At 39.2% G+C, this 19,732-nt stretch overlaps 1 protein-coding gene across 4 annotated transcripts; it reads left to right on the top strand.

The window, feature by feature from the left end:
* The first annotated feature begins 846 nt into the window (after nucleotides 1–846).
* On the top strand, nucleotides 847–19,030 carry uckl1b (uridine-cytidine kinase 1-like 1b). Of its 4 annotated transcripts, none has more exons than XM_072449770.1 (15): nucleotides 847–967; nucleotides 6,758–6,951; nucleotides 7,687–7,793; nucleotides 9,391–9,561; nucleotides 9,701–9,772; nucleotides 9,875–10,064; nucleotides 12,234–12,295; nucleotides 14,153–14,172; nucleotides 14,872–14,970; nucleotides 15,089–15,182; nucleotides 15,774–15,836; nucleotides 15,930–16,052; nucleotides 16,404–16,511; nucleotides 16,744–16,900; nucleotides 18,336–19,030. In XM_072449770.1, exons 1-15 carry the CDS (start codon nucleotides 930–932, stop codon nucleotides 18,413–18,415), a joined length of 1,578 nt encoding a protein of 525 aa, XP_072305871.1. In that variant the 5' UTR covers nucleotides 847–929; the 3' UTR covers nucleotides 18,416–19,030. The 4 variants fall into 4 exon arrangements, with proteins under 4 accessions (XP_072305871.1, XP_072305868.1, XP_072305869.1 ...); XM_072449767.1 differs by lacking the exon at nucleotides 847–967 and adding an exon at nucleotides 3,589–4,007; XM_072449768.1 differs by lacking the exons at nucleotides 847–967; nucleotides 14,153–14,172 and adding exons at nucleotides 3,589–4,007; nucleotides 12,930–12,946.
* Nucleotides 19,031–19,732: the final 702 nt, after the last annotated feature.

Below are 19,732 nucleotides of genomic sequence, written 5' to 3'. Positions count from 1 at the left end.
ATTTACACAGTACCTAAATGTCCCCATCTCAATTAAACATAATGTGTCATCTTAAACCAAGCTATTTGTGCTCCTTATCTTTTAATTCATTGTCACTAATTCTGTCTTATTAAAAGATGAATTATCAAAAGTCATAACATGTAAAATAGATCAGTTTGCTTTATGGAGCTGTGACTAATCTTGAGTAACAATAGAATAAACTACCTAAAACTCAATAGAATAAACTACCTAAAACTCTACTGTTCAATTTGATGTGGAAAACCTGGAGGTACTGCTGTATAACACGTGGTAAGTGTGATGAGCACATATCGGCCTTGAGAAAGTCCCTGTTTATGGAGATGAAACTCCACGTGTGCATTCTGGGAATTGGGGTCATTTGAGTTGAGGCGTGGCTCTACACTTGTCCTTACCCGATTTGGAACCCTATCCGATTTGGCATGGTTTTTCAAAGTGCGCATGCCCAGATACGCTTAAGTTGCTATAGTAACCATACTTGGGACAAACATAATTTTTGAGATTCGTTCGAACGAATTTACTCTTGGAATAAAAACTGTTTTCCTGATAAATGCTTGTTCAAGGTCTGTAAAAATGACACATTTGAACTGCTGACAAACTGAGGCACTGCAGGTGAACAGGAACAAGTTAAATATAACAATTTCAAAACGATGAAAATTGCACATGTTTGGAACATATAGATGCACATCATTTAAATTAGCCTGGTTCAAATGCATTGACAAACACGTTTTAAGTATTTCTAACTTGAATTTTAAGTACGTGCCAAATCGGGTAATGACACCACCGTGAACCACGCTGCGGAACAGAAACGCCTACAATCCCCACAATGCATCGGTGCAGCTGCTGCTAACTGTAACTGCACGAGTGTCAACACAGCGTTATCTGCTGTTAGCGTAGGACAAATACGATCAAATATGGACAACGAAGATAACAGTGCGTGTGTCTCCAGCAGGTAAGACACACGTACGATTGACTCTACGACAGTTTTAACCTCAAGACGGCGTTCAATCGTACGAAAGAAAACTGTTAAAGTCTCGAGCATCTTTTACGGAAGCGCGACTTGCCACAAAGTGTTTCTTCTCCTCACACTCTGTTCATATGTTACAGTTTATGCGTCTTTATACTGTCACTGAAATCACAATTACACATGGCAATGGACGCTGGTATAGCCGGATAGCATGATTAGTTACTTACAATTAGGTAGTTTGTTACTGTGTTAAAACGGTTATGATTACAGCATTATTAACACGAGGCAGCGGTCCAAAGTGGCACGTGCACAGTGATGCAGCTCAGAACCTTTTTGCTTTCAAGGGCCTCCTGTTCGATTTAGATTTAGTGAACTTAACTGCTTAAATTCTTCTTGTTTTTGCCGTGCGGTGACAGAGAAAGTCAAAGCTAAAGCAAAAGCGTGGCATGGCCTGTGTGTCGTGTTTAGCTCACTCACGATCCACAAACTGATCGTTTACGAGAGTCACTGCAAAAGGGTTTTAATTTAATATGGCTCATCTTTATAAAGTGTACATTTAGCAGCTCATCTAATATGCATTTTCTCCGTGTTGTTAGCAGGCACAGTGGCTAAACGTTCCTTCAGTAAGCCACAAGAGGGTGTTACTGTATTAGTGTTGTACTCTGTGATGTTATGATTAAAATATTGAGAAGAGGAAATTCAATCAACTGCTAAAAAACAATTTAAAAGGTTATGTCCTGCAAGGATTTTAATATTTTGTTTGTGCGTGGTTCAAGCTCGTGTGTCTAGTGTCTATTAATCACTGGAATCTGTCACGTCTAACCATAAATAGTATTGTAATGCAAAGGTTTTAGCGTTTAAAAACAGTAAATGTTATCTTTCATCTAAAGGCTTTGGGACATGACAAAAAAGATATATCATAAATTTTTTTTTTAATGTATTGATATATGATTTTCAACTTAATTTTGTCTCGTAATAACAAATAAAACATACATTTCCTGAACATAAACCATAATAATTGTTAATAGTTTATAACAAAGGAACAAATAGTCAAATGTATTCCTCTTTGTTTGGCTGTGGACGTCTCGATTAAAAAGCATATACAGCAATTTGAGAGGACTGAATCTTGATTGAATTTGATGAATTACATATCCATATTTTCATCTTTTGGTCTTCTGCACTAATTAAACTGTTGAGCTGCATGTTGACATAGCGACCAGTTCAGACTGCTCGGTTCTGTGGTGCCTCTCTTGCTGTGCAGCTGTGGGACTAATAAAAGTCTTCCCCCTGTCGTTTTAAACGTTATGTAACGCAAACAGCGAAAACCTGGAAGTGCATTGAAACTCTCTTTATTGTGGTGTTGTTTATTTTAAGCGTCCTTTGTGTTCTCTTTGATTGGCTGCTATAGAAAGCCTTTCGTCTGAACTGGTGGAATAATTATTTGTTTGTCTGTAGCAGCAGTGACCCAGGGGGCGTGACCCAGGAGGCGTGACCCAGGAGGCGTGACCCAGGAGGCGTGCCCCTGTGTGTGCGTGCATGTGTGTAACTTAAGTTGATGTCTCAGCAGTGTTGTGTACTAAGCCCAGGGCACTTCTCTGACTGTCAGCTGATGAAGCACTGGTGTTTGGTTTCATCATGCTGTTTATTCCCTGTGCTTCGCCATGACTCCAGTTCAGTTTGGGACGCTGTTTCTCGCTGTGTTGTGGGGTATGTTTGCCCATGATTCTGACGCCTAAAGTCTGTTGCAGAGAGAGACAATGGATTTGTGCTGGGCAATGCGTAAATCCACTCCAATTTGCAGTTTCTGAGCTTTCATAAGTCTGCAAGTAAAACAAATATTCCAGTTGGATAATCCAGCAACTAGGCGGGCTCATAAACAGGCCTGTGTACTCTTTGCGTCTAATCCATGCTTTGTTTAATTTGATAAACAAAAAAAGTTGCGTTTGGTAAACATGCAAATCACTGCAAACTTTGGGTGACTCCCGATGTAGACTTGGTTTGGTCCTGTTCAGGAGCCTAAGGGTCTGATTTGCAGATTGCCCAAAAATGTACATAAGCCACAGAAAAGACATAGTAGTTGCAGAACTGAGTGTGGCTTTGTTCATGTCAATAGTGCAGTTGTAGTGGTGGAAAAGAAAGTTGTAGAAGCAGTTGGCATTACTAAATCCGTTGATAGAAGCTTTCAGACCAGTTTAGTTTGCTCATAGTAACAACTCTCAGTTTTTTCCCATTTTCTTAGAATGTCTTGGGAATCCATAGTACTAATCATTGTATGTACATGTGATGGTAGTAGTGGAAGTAGTATTACGTATTTTAGTTTAAAACGTACACAACACGCTTCCCCAATGTTCTTACTGTCGCTCTCTCTTCCCCTGTGTTACCTCCAGTAACATAGTAACATGTTGCAACACTTAGCTGTCAAAACAGATGACACACACACGCACGCACGCACGCACGTACACACGCACACACACACACACACACACACACTCTGGCATGTACATATGTGTGTGTTTATGAATGTGTACAGGCCCGGAGTGGGAAAGTCTGCTCTAACCTGCTGCTATTAATACCTGCTATTGAACATAATCTGCAGGCTTGGCGATCGGCTTACATTTGTTGGCTGAGCGACTGGAGGGGAGGAGTGAACATGTAGAGGAGGGAAAAGCCGTGCCCTTCGTCAGAGAGTGTACAAGTCGCAGAGTCTCCTTCTCCTCCCGGCTCGGTCACAGTGCTCTACTACTCAATGGAACAGAAAACAAAACTCACGTTCAAAGTTTCGTTTCTCCCCCGTCCTCACCCCTCTTTACACTCCCCATAGTGTGTCTACATAACTGTGGATGGGTTGCTACAAAGGGCATTGCTGCTAAGTGCCTAAGCCTAACTATTACAGTTTTCTTATTTGGGGGGAATATAAAACAAGAATACAATTTGCGCACACGTTTCTGTCTTTAGTCATGAACTCTCTACCTGGGTGCTACGGCGCTAGAATATCAGGTTGTTGGACACTAAGAACCGATGGCAGGTAAGTCATTTTTTCATTATTTTTCTATTGATTTACTTATTTTGTTCTGCTTGAACTGCATCTTAGGGTTCACTTAACGAATGTAAGGAAACAGGTCTGACTGTCACTTCTGAGTGGTATTTTGTCTCTAGGGACACAATGTTTGTCTCAGGTTTTTTCACTCAACAGCAGATGCCAACCTTTGTGTTATTAGCATTGTCTGTTGTTGATAGTCGTAAAATGGAACTGCACTTTATTTTCTTTCAAGTAAATAACACTTACCAGTGCTAAACGCTGCTGCTTGTTTAAAACTTAGGATGGATTACTTGCCATTACTTGTTATTCGCAGCAGGCGCCAGTACCAATAAGCACCAGTTACCACTTTCTTTAATAACTGTCTAAGCCTATAATTGTGTTATTAAATATTATCTGCTACCTAATTGCTATTATTATTTTGATGTGCTATAGAGTTTGAATGTTATAATTACTATTAGTTACTTACAATCAGTCAGTCGATGAAATTAGCCAGTTTTTTAATCTCGAGTCATCAGCCATTTGCCAAATTGTGCCAGTTTATTGATATTTAGAAGTAACTTGCACACTACTTCTCTTTTTATTTATGTGACTTGTGTTGGGACTTACGACAGCGCGCCTTTAACGAGCTAAAGTTAGGACACTTGTAACCTTGCACTTTACCTTCTTTAATCCTTTATTATTAGTGTCTCTTTCGGTTTATTGTCTCATTACCATATCGTCTTTATATTGTTCTTTGATACTGACCGTGCAGCACTTTGTAAGCCTTGATTTCAGTTGTGCTCTTTCATTATTATTGTTATTTATCATTTACACGGTCGATTTAAGATGACTCTTTACCATTCGAACCAAAGTTTTGCCTACAGCTGTTATTAACATTTTAATTCAAGATAAAAAGAGGAGTACGGGCAGAATTTACATGCATATTAGTTAACCGCATGGCTGTGTGGTTGCTCACGCTGAATTAATGAAAAGAGTAAACATCAACAGTTTGATCTATTATCAGTTGTTCATTATCGAGGCCTTTGACATCAGCATCGCTATTAGCTCCGGGAAAAAATCAATAACGATCAAGCCCTAGGTACCTTTGGCTAGTACCGGGGAAGGAACACCAACAACCTTGGACATGTTTTTCTTGTGTGATGAGATGGTGTTTTAGTTACCACTGCGCTTAGCCATAGGACTAAAATCCAAAACAAACACATGAACTTCTTGTGTTTGTGTAGATGTCTGGCTTTACTTCCCACACTTCACAATCCACTGCCAATATTGAGCTGCATCAGATGAGTTGGTGCTGCCTCAGACAATGCATGATGCCATATAGTACCTACATTTTCTGTTTTTGGTTTAACTGATAAGTCGGCTGCAGTCGGCTCTACCTCTTACTTGTTTTCCGGAGCCCAGGCTCTAACCAGGCTCATGTGGTTCTCTGATAAGATAAAATGCATGTGCTCTATTTGCTTCACTTTTGACCCTGTGACACAATCTGGGCAGGTTTATGGCTCCATACATAAAGAAGGACGGGGCAGGAGAGAAAGACAAAGAAGCAGTGTTTTTCTGTGGGTTCAGTCAAAATGGCATCTGGATTTTTACAGTCAGCTTTGGGTGATGCGTGGATGAATTGCAAACGGCAGTACGTATTCTAAGAAACCGGATGCATATTACAGCCCAAGCCAAAATATTGTCCCCTTTTATACGATTTATGCTTTGTGGTATTGAAATGTTGTCTATGTTGGAAGAAACATGTACAGTAACGTCCATTTGTGTCTAACAATGTTGCCATGTTTGTCTCTTTATTTCCTCTTTGCAAACAGTAATGCATCGCAAAATGTATTTGCATATTAGCAGAGAAATCTTTACATTCATTTTTGACACGTTCTTTTCTTGTTTAGCCTCGGGCATGCTCTAATATATTGGCACATACTTTCTTAAACCCTTTGTGAGATGTCGTCAAGAACCATTTTGTGTAAGAAACAAAAGCGTTGTTGTCCTAAGGAATTCAAATTGTCATGTTCAGAGTGATCATGGATTCAAATTGTGAGTAAAGTGAGTCGTGACATGACCTGACCCATTTTCTCCATTACAGCGTCACTATTAACTTAAATCTGTACAATTCTTTAAAAACGGATAAACATCGACCTACGACCTGGTATATAACAAGCATGAGAAACCCTGTACTCCACATGCTACTGTACTTTGACACTTGGCCAATTATTGAACGAGAGTGACCAGGGTTAAGGCATTTTATATCAACTTTAACTTAGATGGCTCATAGCATGTTCAATATAATAGGTGTTCCATTCTGGCTTGTAGCATGACACACCCAGAAATATGTTTTTTTTTTCAGCCTTGATCTTTGTTAGTTAAAACAGGAATGACACCACAAGAACCACAATGACCAATGGCCGCACATTTAACAATCCTTACGTTTGTCTACTTTTGTGATTAAAAAGGAATCTAACCCCTAGATTCACGTATCTGTCCCAAGCGTCCCAAGCCTTGAAAAATGTACTGTAATGGGGAGCTTCAGGAAAGGCCCCTGACACAACCCCAATGCTGAAATTGCAAATTAGGGATCAGGCAAATGCTGTGGAAAGCCAGCAATGGTCTAAATGTGTATTATTTTAGATGTATGCAACCTGTGCACATTTTTCATTCACCAAATGACGCAAGTTATTATGATTTGGATTTATAAAAAGCAATATAGTTATATGTTTCGTGTTTTTATCTGTTCCCAGTGGAAGCGGTGACGGCTCGCTCGACAGACTGCTTCCCTCCGTGAGCACCGGTCTGTCCCCGAGGAAGAGGACCACGAGCCAGTGTAAGTCGGAGCCCCCCCTGCTGCGAACCTCCAAAAGAACCATCTACACGGCAGGACGGCCGCCTTGGTACAACGAACATGGCACACAGTCCAAAGAGGCCTTTGTCATTGGTAAGTTCAAATGGTCTCATTACATTGTGAATCCTTCTTTTAATGTTATGACACTCTCAGTAAAAAGCATACCATTTATTAGCAGTTAAAGAGTTAAATTGACTGTTGCAAATAGATGATGTTCTTTGACGTTGTTCTTTATTTGCAATGCAAAGGGTTGGGTACCTTTTTGGGTAAATTTTGTTTAGGTCAGAGTACTTAAACAATACCTGGTGTTCAGTACCGCTACCTGAAGGGTTTCAATACCTTTACTTGTGTTATTCATGATCTAATAACAAATAAGAATTCACACATTTTACTGAATATCATTTATTTGAGGAAATACTGTAGGGTTTATCATTATTTTGTGATCACACTTTCCAACTTTGTAAAGTGCTCTCCCAGAAACCTCCAGGTATAAAAAAAATAACTGCGATACCCATTTTTTGTCCTTTTTTCTTTGTTTCATACTGTTACCTTTACTCTGCACCCAGCGCTACACACTGCAATAGTTCATTTACGTCAAGTTTTGTCTGCAAAATAGGTTATATGAGTTTATACTTTGAGTTTGGCCTGTCTGCAGAACAAGTCTGTGCTTCTACCCGTTTTTACAACTTCAAATACCTGCCCAAGGCATTTTGGCTGCACTTAACAATGTTTTCTCCTTTTACCCTTTATTAAGGGCTATGCACATTAATTATCTAATTTAAAGTTGTCTTGATGCATTAAATGTGTTTATTTTACCGTTTGTCCCAGGCTTGTGTGGTGGGAGCGCTTCAGGAAAAACCACAGTTGCCAGAAAAATTATTGAAGCGCTTGATGTTCCTTGGGTTGTGTTACTTTCAATGGATTCATTTTACAAGGTTTGTTTACCTTTTTTACTACACTCACTACCCAAACACCTCTCCACTAAATGCTTCACAAAACTAAAGAAAAGTATTTTTCTATATTAGAGTGTGTGTGTGTGTGTGTGTGTTCACTATAAAGCAATACATATCAAACGAAACAACACCAAACAAACAAGAGAAAAACAAATTGAGTTAAATTTAAAATAAGAAATTTCATCCAACTAAAAAGAAGGTGAAGGCACACAAAAAAAATTCCCCTTTTTTCCCATTGTCCGTATGTCAGTTATGGTGTTGGTCCAGTCCTTAATCGTCATGTGTCATTCATTTTAGGGTATGTCCTTAAGGTATTTACCCTATGTTGTCCATGGCAAGGGTTTTGAGACCTAAATACATAGTTCTGAGATTGAGTGGGATGGTGGTGTCAAATACAGTCTGCGCCTCTACAATTTCTCTCCCAACATTTTTGTGCAACAAGACAGTCCCAGAACACATGATAATGATGAATCCTGGCAACCACAGTTTCTCCAGAACAGCCCCTCCCTGTAAAAAATGAGCACATGGCGTTATGAAGTAAACGGTCACATTCTTCCAACAGAATTCCTTCCAAACATGAGATTTTGTGGTCCTCCATTGTGAAGTGCACACACTTTCCCACTCCTTGTCCGTCAAAACAAAATTTCCCTCTTTTTCCCATTTCATTTTTGTATATTTGTATGCTTTCTTAAAGATTTCAGTCAAAGGGTTATCATAATTATTGCCTTCAAATTTATTCTGATATTGACCGTTTTGTAGAGCGTGCAAATCCTACATAGTCACAATTCAAAAGTATTTGTGTGAGTGAACAAGTTTTGCTGTGTCTAGATAAGACAGAAAAACCTTAATAATAATTTCAAAGATTAGGCAACGCTTCATTTAACTTATTTGAAGTATTGAGTGATGCCACTCTTGGTGTTGTGTAATCCTGTCACTGTGTAACCACAGCTCAGACAGAGGGCGGGGCTGACACTGACCAATGATATTACCACCTTCACAGGCTGGCATTTGCCACATGACTATATGTCTGTGTGACTATTATTTTACTGTCACTGTCTTTCACCTGCACATGCACCTATAGCTTTAGTAAAGGTTTTCTCTGATATGATGAGCAGACTGGGGCTTGATTTACTTAAACTGAGAAGTAACAGTGTTAGATTTACATTTTTGACACACACACACACACACACACACATAATGCACACACACACACATACACACACACACTCATTAGGGCAAAAGATGGTTCCTCAATTTTGTTTTCCTTTCTTCAGTTCCTCTTTTTGGAATACTTTTATAGACTTTATAGACCACTATTTTAGTCACATGTTACAACTACTGAGAGTGAAACAAACAGAAAAGAGGCTACTATTTTCATCATGTTTATTTGAAGATCTTGATTCAATAGAAGCAGCACTTTGATAAAACTAGAATAGTGTTATGCCTGGAGATTTTACTTTAATTTACCGCCTTCTTGTAAACTTGGTATTAAAGGAACTTATTTAGAGATATTTATGCCCGATCTACATCCACTGTTGACTTTGTAGAATTGGATCATTTGTGATTGAATCGTTTGCAGGTCTTGTCAAAGGAAGAGCAGATCATTGCAGCCAGCAACGATTACAACTTTGACCATCCCGATGCCTTTGACTTCACCCTGCTCACACATACACTGCGCAAACTCAAAAAGGGAAAGAGTGTGAAGATCCCGGTGTACGACTTCACAACACACGGGAGACAAAAGGATTGGGTGAGGATGACTGCACTGCCCAACTTAGTATTGCAGTAATACTTTACGCTCATCTGAGATCTGATCTGAGAACTCAGATATTTATCCTACTCTGAGAACCATATGTAAACAACATTATAACCCTGTACTTCCTGTATAGAAAACTGTATACGGAGCCAGTGTTATCATCTTCGAGGGAATCATGGCCTTTACAGATAAAGAGCTGTTGCAGGTAAAGTTAATTTCCTCCAATCTTTGACATTTTTATTATTTATTGTGAAATGTCCCTGTAAACTATATTTAATTATTACATGTATACTTCTCCTTTTGTCAGCTTTTGGACATGAAGATCTTTGTGGACACAGACTCAGACATACGGCTGGTACGGCGTCTCAGGAGGGACATCACAGAAAGAGGCAGAGAAATCGAAGGAGTCATTAAACAGTACAACAAGTTTGTGAAGCCGGCCTTTGAGCAGTACATTGAGCCCACCATGAGGCTGGCCGACATTGTGGTCCCACGAGGTGCATATTTGTCCCGTCACAAAAACATTGTAGAAACGCTAGAGTTTTACTTGTTTGCCACTGAAATCAAAATAGTTTATTCCTATTTTGCATGTTTAAATAAACAGATATTATGCACTGATTACTGTTTACTCGAGTAAAAACCTCCACATGCATCATAGATGAGGCTGAGCAAAATAATAGGTCTGTTTGCCGTAACCCGACCGACCCGGTATAAAACTAGCCGACTGAAACATAAGATAAGATATTCCTTTATTGTCCCACATGGGGAAATTTCATTGGTGCAACGCAGGTAGATACAGAGATAGATACAGAAGAAAAGAACAGATCACTTATAGGAAGTCTGAAAAACACTTTCAGTAGAAGATCTCCTATAAATAAATAAAAACTCCCATAGACAAATAAATAAATAAATAAATACATAAATACCATTGCATGTGATCCCGACAGTAATTGCACATGAATATGTGTCACGACAGCACATAGATTGCACATGAATTTCACAGTAATTGCACATGAATTGCACATGAATTCCATTTTGTTTTAAAAAAAAGCCAAATTATTTTAGTTTTCAAATATTTCGCCGACTCACCGACCGGGCTTTCCTAAAGCGCCGTGTAGAGTAATTTTATAGCGCTGGTAAAAATGTCTTTCATCTCAAGGGACAAATAATGCGTAGTGCAATGCATATGGGTCTTCATTTTCGGTCCTCCAAATGCTTCTGTAGTAAACAGACTGTGCAGGAGGGAACCTATATTGATTTTCACTTGTTGATTTGCCTCTGTCAGCGCCACTGCTCTGGCCACCGCTCATGCCGTTTTGCATCATGGTGTGGCTTCATTTAAATTTGACTTGCGCATTGCATTCTGGGACCTAAACACGCCCAGCAGCGTCATCACAACAAAACATGGCGGCGCCCGTGTCCCCCGCACGTTCCCCCGCTCGCCTTCGCTACCAAAATAAAGGATAACGGCGTACAAAAGGTCGATTGAAATATCTTAAAATCGGGAGATTTAGTCTCCCGATCGGGTTGATCGAGACGTTTTCCGTCATTGACTGTTGAAGCCTGACCCCTGAACTGTTGAAGCCTGACCCTTGGACTGTTGAAGCCTGACCCCTGGCCTGTTGAAGCCTGACCCTGAGTTAGCAAAATTTTGACCTTTTTTTTTGCCTTCAAAGTAAAAAAAAATAAGAATTTACCTACGGACCGACCCACTTGAAAAATGTTGGGTCGGGTTACAGCAAACATACAATTTATTTGGGGTAGCCTGAGAAGCATATTAAATGTTCTTATGTGACTACACTACACTAATTACTCAGTGTAATTAATTGTGACAAATGACAGATCGTCAATACTTTGAAAGGGTGTGATAGAATTCTTATTAAAGCGCTAGTGAATGTGGAATCAAAGGGTAGGGCTGTCACTTTGCCAGTAACATGAATCATCTTAATTGTTGTGAGTTCACTAGAGAATCTTCTCTTGTTAGACAACCACTGATTCGTTTGCAGTCCTCACCAGTGGTAAACGGCCCATCACATGGCATTTAGGGCCCACAGGTGGGACTGGAAGCAATCACTTTATGGTTTGGTCAAAACAACCGAACCAAAACAAATATGGCGGCACCGCTGGCCGTACTTTGGCCTCAGACTGTTTTGTTTTTCATAAATGTGCACACATTGGCACTTTGTATATTTGTGGATGAGAAAGAGGACTGCTTTTCTGAACACGTCATCTAACACAATTTCTACTTTTTGCGCTGTTGTGACACTTGGCGAGCACCTTTCCAGATTGATTCATGTGAAGAACTCAATTCAGAGTGAGACACAGATCAATCCGGTGTGAGCCAGGTTAGTACGGCTGTGCAGTTAATCACATTTTAATGGAGATCGCAGGCCTTAAAGCACTTCCGGCTTTAGAGCAAGTCCAGCCTCCGGCGTATGAATGCCTGGAGGCATTTTGGTATCTACATCGGTCCGCCTCAACCCAGCATGTTTAACAGTCAGGTGTGCTCACAGCCAATGAAACAAAAACGTTGGTTGTTTTAGACTTCTATTAGAGACTTTAATACTTTTTTTCTGTTTGCGTCAGTTGTTATTTTTAGGTGTTGTATTATTAACACTGTTAAAATACTTATCAGCCTAACAATTTAATAATTTCTGTTTTTTCAGGGGGAGGCAATATGGTTGCTATTGATTTAATTGTGCAGCATGTTCACAGTCAGCTTGAAGAGGTATGAGACACACACACACACACACAAGACAGACACATTTACACACACATACAATACACACACACACACACACACACAAGACAGACACATTTACACACACATACAATACACACACACACACACAGCACCAATAATAATCACAAATTGACCAATGTTATCAAGAGAGCTTTATACTATAAACTGTTTTATATAGCATGCTTAAATAAGTCGAACTTTTATCACTACCTTTTTTGACTGGATTCTTAGCCACTGCCACGCTCTAATACGCTCTCTGGTGGACAAACACGTCAACACAACTATAAGTATAAGTGCCATTGTGCATTGTTTTGATTTATTTTTTTTTTTTTATGATCAAGTTAGTAACAATTTTAAATGAAATGCTGCACACTTCTCATGCATTAGTTTCAAATTTTGTAATTCATGGGCTTTATATAGGGCTTCTCTCTTCTGTTTAAGACACAAATTGCTATGTATAGTGCCGAGATTAGAGTCACAGTTAAGCCTCACACGTACATAGACACGCGCGCACACTCGCACGCACACACACACACACACACACCCAGAGGTAGCTTAAGGATACTGTCTCACTGTCTGCTCACTCTCCCCTACCACACCGCTCGCCCACGGCCCACAGCGCGAACTCAGCGTCAGGTAGAGTGGCCTTTATCCTCTCTGTTGTTCTCTCCTCGTCGTCTGCCCCGCTCACTCTCACCTCCAGTTTCATCCTCTGCCATATTTACCTGGCCTCGGAGAAAAGGAAGTCTGAATAGACCCTGGGCTCGCCCCGATCTGCTGTTTTTTTAAAAAACATCATCAGGCGGCAATGTCTCTGGTGCAAAAACAACAATTTGTCTGAACTACAGCTCTGTGCAATTGTTTTGTTATGTAGTGTTGTTAAAAGGGCTGCACGATTTTAGGTTTTACTAAATAATTTCAAGAATCCCATATATTGTAGAGCAAGTTAGTAGAGCTCTAAACTACAGAGATGGCAGTTGTTGTTGTTTTTTTTTGCAGAGGACATTCTATCTAATAAACCAGCTTTTGTGGGGGGGGTTTCCAATAATCGTAATTAATATAACTGTTGACTGTTACCATGGCTGAAGCAGGACTAACAACTAAGCCTCAAAAGGTTTCAGAATATTCCAGTCCTAAAAATATCTAATTTGAATAAATACATTAGTCTTTAGCTGACGTACATTCAATGAAACTATGAATCTGCAGCTTTGGTTCTACTTCTTCAGGGAGAATGACAAGTGACACTTATTCTGCCTCCTGTGTCTAAAAATACTCTAGTGACTGACCTCTTCCTTTCTGTGCCAACCCAAATACAACAGAAAGTTCATCAGAGGAAGCTATTGTTGACTATTGCATATCTTAGCCGCAGAGAAACTTTCCAATATGCTACGACAAAAGTTTTTCCATTGAATGTTGGCCACAGAATGTGAGACAGAGAGAAAGGAAGTGTGTTCTGTATCTGTCTTTAGATACAGGATGTGCCGGGGCCTGTGAGCTCAAATACTTTACACACAGTGAACGGGTGACAGCTCCCACGCACTCACACGAGCTGAATTCACTCAAGAAAATCAATTAAATGTTATGCGAGTTGCGGCCCGCTGATCCTTGTGAAATGGCTCGTTCCATGTTCCAAAAAAGATCTTCCTAAAAAGTTGCACAGTTCTGTCTATTAAGGATTTACCTTCAGCATGAATTAAAAACAGATTGAAACTGATTTTTATCAGACTTCTGACTTTCTGAGACATTTGACACTCTGGCTCTCATGGTTCCTTCATCCTGACGTTCAGTCTCATGTTTTCCCCCTCTTTGTCTGTGTCCCGTGTCTGTCACTCTCTCCCACAGAGGAAACTCCGCTGGCATATGTGAGCTGATTTCATATGATTTTCTTTTGTTTGCATCTGCCTGATGAGTATCTCAGTGACATGCTGCCAATTTTAATGTTCAAACCTAACTTTCTAAAGTAGCCTCATTAATGTCTCAGTCCTTGGGGAACTGAACTGATACACTATTTACTATTTGATTACTATGTGGTTCTTTAACTGCCTTTTTGAATACACTTTGAAGGAACTCATCAGCAAATCACAATTGTTGAATAGGGAAAATAGTGTACTATATGACTATAGAACTGCGCTGCAAGATTCAGGACACACAATGATATAATGATTATAAACGCATGCAAATGTTATTGTTCCACTAATTAAATGTAATTTTGTTTTTGTGAACCAGTTAACACATGCTTTCATTTGATTGCACTGCATCTACCTTTATGTAGTGGAAGTGCTGTAACGAACAATGTTTTTATGATGATCTAATTGTGAGGCACGATGTTTGTCTCACTGAAATACTCAGCACTCTTTGGTTGCATTGGCTTTTGCAGGTTCACGCTTCTATTTCCAACAATACTTCTACTAATGGTGCTAATTTTGATCTTCTGCACGGGTTTTAGTCACGTCTGTGTGCAATTGGATAGTGCATAGTTTGCTGTAATTAGCTTGAATTTGCCTTGTGTTCACTGTCCACTTCCTCTCCTCCGTTCCCCTCCTCTGCCGCTGTGGTCACAGGGCAGCTCTGGCCTCTGCGCACCAGGCACAGCCGCTCCCCCAGACCCTCAGTGTGCTGGAGAGTACCCCACAAGTCAAGGGCATGCACACGATAATCAGGTAAACACATGCTAAAAACAGCTTCATAAAACTACTGAACAAACATAACCTATTGCCTGTTCTTCTATCTTTTTATTGTCGCTTGAAATAAGGTTATTTAATGATTATTGTGCATCAGGAACAAGGAAACCAGTCGTGATGAGTTCATCTTTTACTCCAAGAGGCTGATGCGGCTGCTGATCGAGCGAGCGCTGTCCTTCCTCCCATCACAGGTTGTTCCTAAATTCATGTACTAGTCTGTATGACAAAATATTCTGCCTCCGAACAGTCAAAATATGAAGTACACCTATTTAGTACCACTAGGACAATGAATACTTGTGTGAGATGCAAAGTCTTTGTAGAAGTAGTTTGATTTGGAGTTATTTGATTTATTATATATTATATATTTATTTTGATTTTATATTGAAAGTAATAGTAGTTCTAGCCGTAGCATTTGTTGTGATAAGCTAATGTTAATGCTGGTAAGGATGGCACTGTAACTTATTGTTTTGACACGTTTATACATATCAAAAGGTTCTGTTTTAGCGACTTATTGTTGAGTCTTAAATGAGAAATATTCAAAATAGACTTTCGATTATGGCAAACCATGGTGTACACCTATTCTTATTGGCACTGTTGGTGTGGAAACTTTTCAAACTACAGCAATGGAAAGTTCAAACCGCACGAGACATGAAGCAATGCACGTTTATCTTCTGGAGGGAGAGTTCACTTCTCTGACTTTACAGAGCAAACACAAATCACTCGTTGAGCATAAATCACTAGTCGAGTATAGAAGCTAAATCTATGCCAAATATGGTCTTCAGGTCCATTTAGTCCAGACGCCGCAGGGAGAGGATTATGAAGGCTGTGCGTTCAATGGGAAAAGGGTGAGTAAACACTATTCACTTATTGACACTTTGACTAGTGTTTTTCTTCCCATTTTCACACATTTAACCTGGGTTTAATTTGTTTTGCTACAGATCACAGGCGTGTCCATCCTCCGGGCCGGAGAGACCATGGAGCCGGCGCTGAGGGCTGTTTGTAAAGACGTCCGCATCGGCAAGATCCTCATCCAGACCAACCAGGACACAGGAGAACCTGAGGTAAAGCTAATTAAGAAACATGAAGTCAGGACTCTAAAGGTCTAGTTCCGAAAAAATATGTGACTCATGTATTTTGAATATTGAAACGTGTTTGAAAGTTCCTGTTAAATTAGTTTATTATGAAGCATTTACTTGTCCAAACTTTCACAATCAAAACTTCATCCAGGCAAAATGTATATGAATTAAAATAAATAATTATATCTTTTTTATTTTGATGTGATCATAAAGTTGGTAAATGTGTTGTAGTATTTCTGTAATGCATTGTTCTGAGTTTGTTTGTCCGGTCTGTCTCACTGTGGTCCTACGCCACATCCTATCCTGTTTTACGCTAACCTCGCTAACCGTTTCCAGCTTCACTACCTGCGCCTCCCCAAAGACATCGGCGAGGACCACGTGATCCTGATGGACTGCACTGTGTCGACCGGCGCCGCTGCCATGATGGCCGTGCGAGTGCTGCTGGTGGGTCAGAGCTACACGCAAAACTGCAAATCACAGAACAATTAAAGCTTCTATAAAGCTGAGATGTGGGCTCAAAAAGGGCCTAATTTAGACGCAATGTAATTGTACGCTGCGCTTGACGTTGCACATATACTATTATACTATGAATCCATTTATTTTACTTTTCTAGCGGTCAGTGTTTTGTGAGATAGTGGTATTCCCATGACCCATAAGGCTCTGTGTTCCTCTTCAGGACCATGATGTGCAGGAGGATAAGATCCTGCTGGTGTCTCTGCTGATGGCGGAGATGGGAGTGCACTCGGTGGCCTACGCTTTTCCACAGGTCAAGATCATCACGACGGCTGTGGACAAGAAGGTCAACGATCTGTTCCACATTATACCAGGCATTGGTGAGTGACGGGCACATTTGACCGACTTTGGACCAGGTGGGACTCTCATTTTCATTCTAATGTGCCAGGGTTTTGTTTCTCTGAATGTTAAGTGCTATTTGTGTTCTTTATATTTAGTTTTTTGCTCTCTGTTCGCTTTCTCTTCTGTGTTTTATGTTTATTTTCCTTTTAAAAATAAAGAAAAATACTTAAAATGAGACTTAATCCATTTTAACTTGTCACGTGTCTTATACAAATATTAGATAAACATAAACATTTGAAGACACATATTTTTAAAAAAGAAATATCATAAGACCAGGGTAAATTCATTGAGTGCAACATTCTCAATATGTATTATTTCACCCTGTCAAGGCATCATAAAATAAAGCAGAAATCATCTGCATATGTTGGAAATGTCAAACAGTCAAAATGGGACTTAAATAATGGACAGTTTATGCCGTGAGTCGGGATGTCACGATTATTAGGTTTTAATCAATAATCGTGATTATTCAAGTTACAATATAATCGTAAGAACCAAAACATTATTTATCGTAATAATTTTAGAAGCAAAAATAAATATTTTTAGTTCAATCTCTCGTCAAAAAAATAGACCAAAATGTAAAGAACTTTATTATATCTGGCTGTTTTTGTCAAATAAGATAAGATAATCCTTTGCTGTCCACACATGGGGAAATTTCGTAAATGTTACTTTATTTTGTTTTTCGGAAAGTTTAATTTTGTGAAGTTGGTCACAAACTTGAGGAACAGTAACACGTTAGACCACGGAAAGAAAGAAAATGAAAGATTTCACTGTTGTTTGGTCACAGTCTCAGTAATCGTTAAATCGTGATGTTTTTTCTCACAATAATCCTAACACTAAAATCTGATATTGTGACATCCCTCCCTGTGAGCTTGTCCTTTGCCATTATTACTTGTTTAGTTTTCTGTGTCATCTTCTGTGTTTTATGTTCAGTTTTGTTTTTTAACTGATAATAAAAGCGGAAATGTCAAAGGCCACAGGGACTTGGATACATTGTCTCCAAATTATTTTTCAGTTGCACCCGTCGTCTTTTGTCTTTCCGATATGGAGGCTGGTTACCATGTGACCTGTCTGTGTTCAGGCGTATAGAAGCGCTGCACTGGTCACATGCGCTCAGTTCATTCTGAAAGAGAGCGATGGACTGTCCTGCGTGTGAGCGGATGTTTGGGAGGAGAATGTGGCATTGTTTTTGTTTTTGTGTCTAAATGTGCTTTTCTGTATTATTATTCTGTTCTACCTCAGTTTTATTTATTTATATATTTATTTATATATATGTGTTTTTTTTCCTGTTCTGTTTTATATAAAAATTAAATCATAAAGGAAAGGAGTGGTAAAAGTAGTAGTATCTATAGTCGTAACCAAGCATAACTTTTTATGTATATATTTTTTATATTCCATTTTATTTTTGTTTTACAGGAAATTTTGGGGACCGTTACTTCGGGACGGACGCACCTCCAGACTGGAGTGATGAGGAGATGGACGAGCCAAGCTACTGAAGGAAGAACAAATTTTTTTACCGATACTTGACAAAACACATCAGAACTTTACAGAAAAGACATTTTAGAGGAAACAAACACGCCCTTATAAAGTTGCAGCTGTGATTGTAAAACCATTTTATGTACCTTGAATGTTAATTGAAATGATAATATATTGCAATAAGAGTATGTATGTTCATGTGAAAAACATTTTATTTCAGTATTTATATGTACAGTTTGTTGTTATTTGATTTTGCTTTTAAAGCAGTGACAATCATTTTGACTTTGCCAATTTATTTTAAAGACCTGCCTTGCCTTAAGCCATGTACTGTGGTTGACAATACTGAATGTAAATTCGATCACGCCACAAGAAAAGGTTTGTTTTGTACTTCTTTGCACCTGTCTAAACTTTCACTAAATTGCTGTTGCTCAACTTCTATTGCCGCAAGCGTTTTCTCATGGACCAATCAATCGGAAAATGCGTGGGTGTATTTGCCTTTTTTAGATGGCTTTTCCCTCTGCTGACCTCACTGCAGCAGTGGTTCATTAAGTATGTATTCAGATTTATGCAGCGACTAAGACATTTACATACTATCTCGATGCTTGGACTTGAGCACATGACCAAGACTGTCAATTTTACTTTTGGGAAAATGGGTCAACTACATTTAACAAACAATGAAGAAACTATTTCCTTGGTAATATCTAGCGTTTGCCCACAGTGTCGTATTGGTGTCTTTCTAAAATGCCAGTGTCCTCATAAGGACTAAATAACTTATTAATAACATATTATCTTAAGTCATGATTGCACTCCACTCTCCTCATACAAGGAGATTGTGGTTTTACAGAGAAGGAAACTGAACATTGTACAGCAGATTGTAAGATATTTTGTCCTTGTTCAATTGAATGGGAGAAGAAGCATCTCTAAATATCTGTACAAAAGTATTGTTACCTCTATCATTTATTTGAGCAAAGTATATTTTTCCACCAAACGTTGAGTAAAAGTGTACTTATGTTGCTTGAGTAAAGGTTTCTAAACTCCATGACCTACAGCTTTGGACTCGTTCAAACAGTTACTGCTGTTGCATGTACAGTTGTGTTTGTAAAAGGACAATAAAAGTGCAATATTGGGATTTTAACACCGTCTTTTAAGAGTTCTTCATTTTCACACAGCATTTCTTCACCCTGAACGCTGACTCCTCTTGGAAACTACCCTTCAGAAGTATCACAAGAATCACTCTCAGTTTGATTCTTCTTTAGTTATTATAGACAATGGATGAAAAAAAGTCAATGGTGAATTTACCCGGCAACGTTTATAAGAGAAATAAATGATCTTTACGG

This window comes from Eucyclogobius newberryi, unplaced genomic scaffold (assembly GCF_026437365.1).
Source record: "Eucyclogobius newberryi isolate DKJ021-1_F unplaced genomic scaffold, fEucNew1.0.hap1 SCAF_17, whole genome shotgun sequence".
NCBI classification, from domain to species: domain Eukaryota; kingdom Metazoa; phylum Chordata; class Actinopteri; order Gobiiformes; family Gobiidae; genus Eucyclogobius; species Eucyclogobius newberryi.
Note: the sequence above shows the minus strand (reverse complement) of the source record. Positions and strands in the feature narration are given on the sequence as shown.

Coding starts and splice junctions, on each gene's coding strand:
- uckl1b (XM_072449767.1), top strand. CDS start 3,940: ATGAACTCTCTACCTGGGTGCTACGGCGCTAGAATATCAGGTTGTTGG. Junction 9,562..9,700: donor ACGGGAGACAAAAGGATTGG/GTGAGGATGACT, acceptor CTTCCTGTATAG/AAAACTGTATACGGAGCCAG. Junction 15,183..15,773: donor TGTCCTTCCTCCCATCACAG/GTTGTTCCTAAA, acceptor TATGGTCTTCAG/GTCCATTTAGTCCAGACGCC.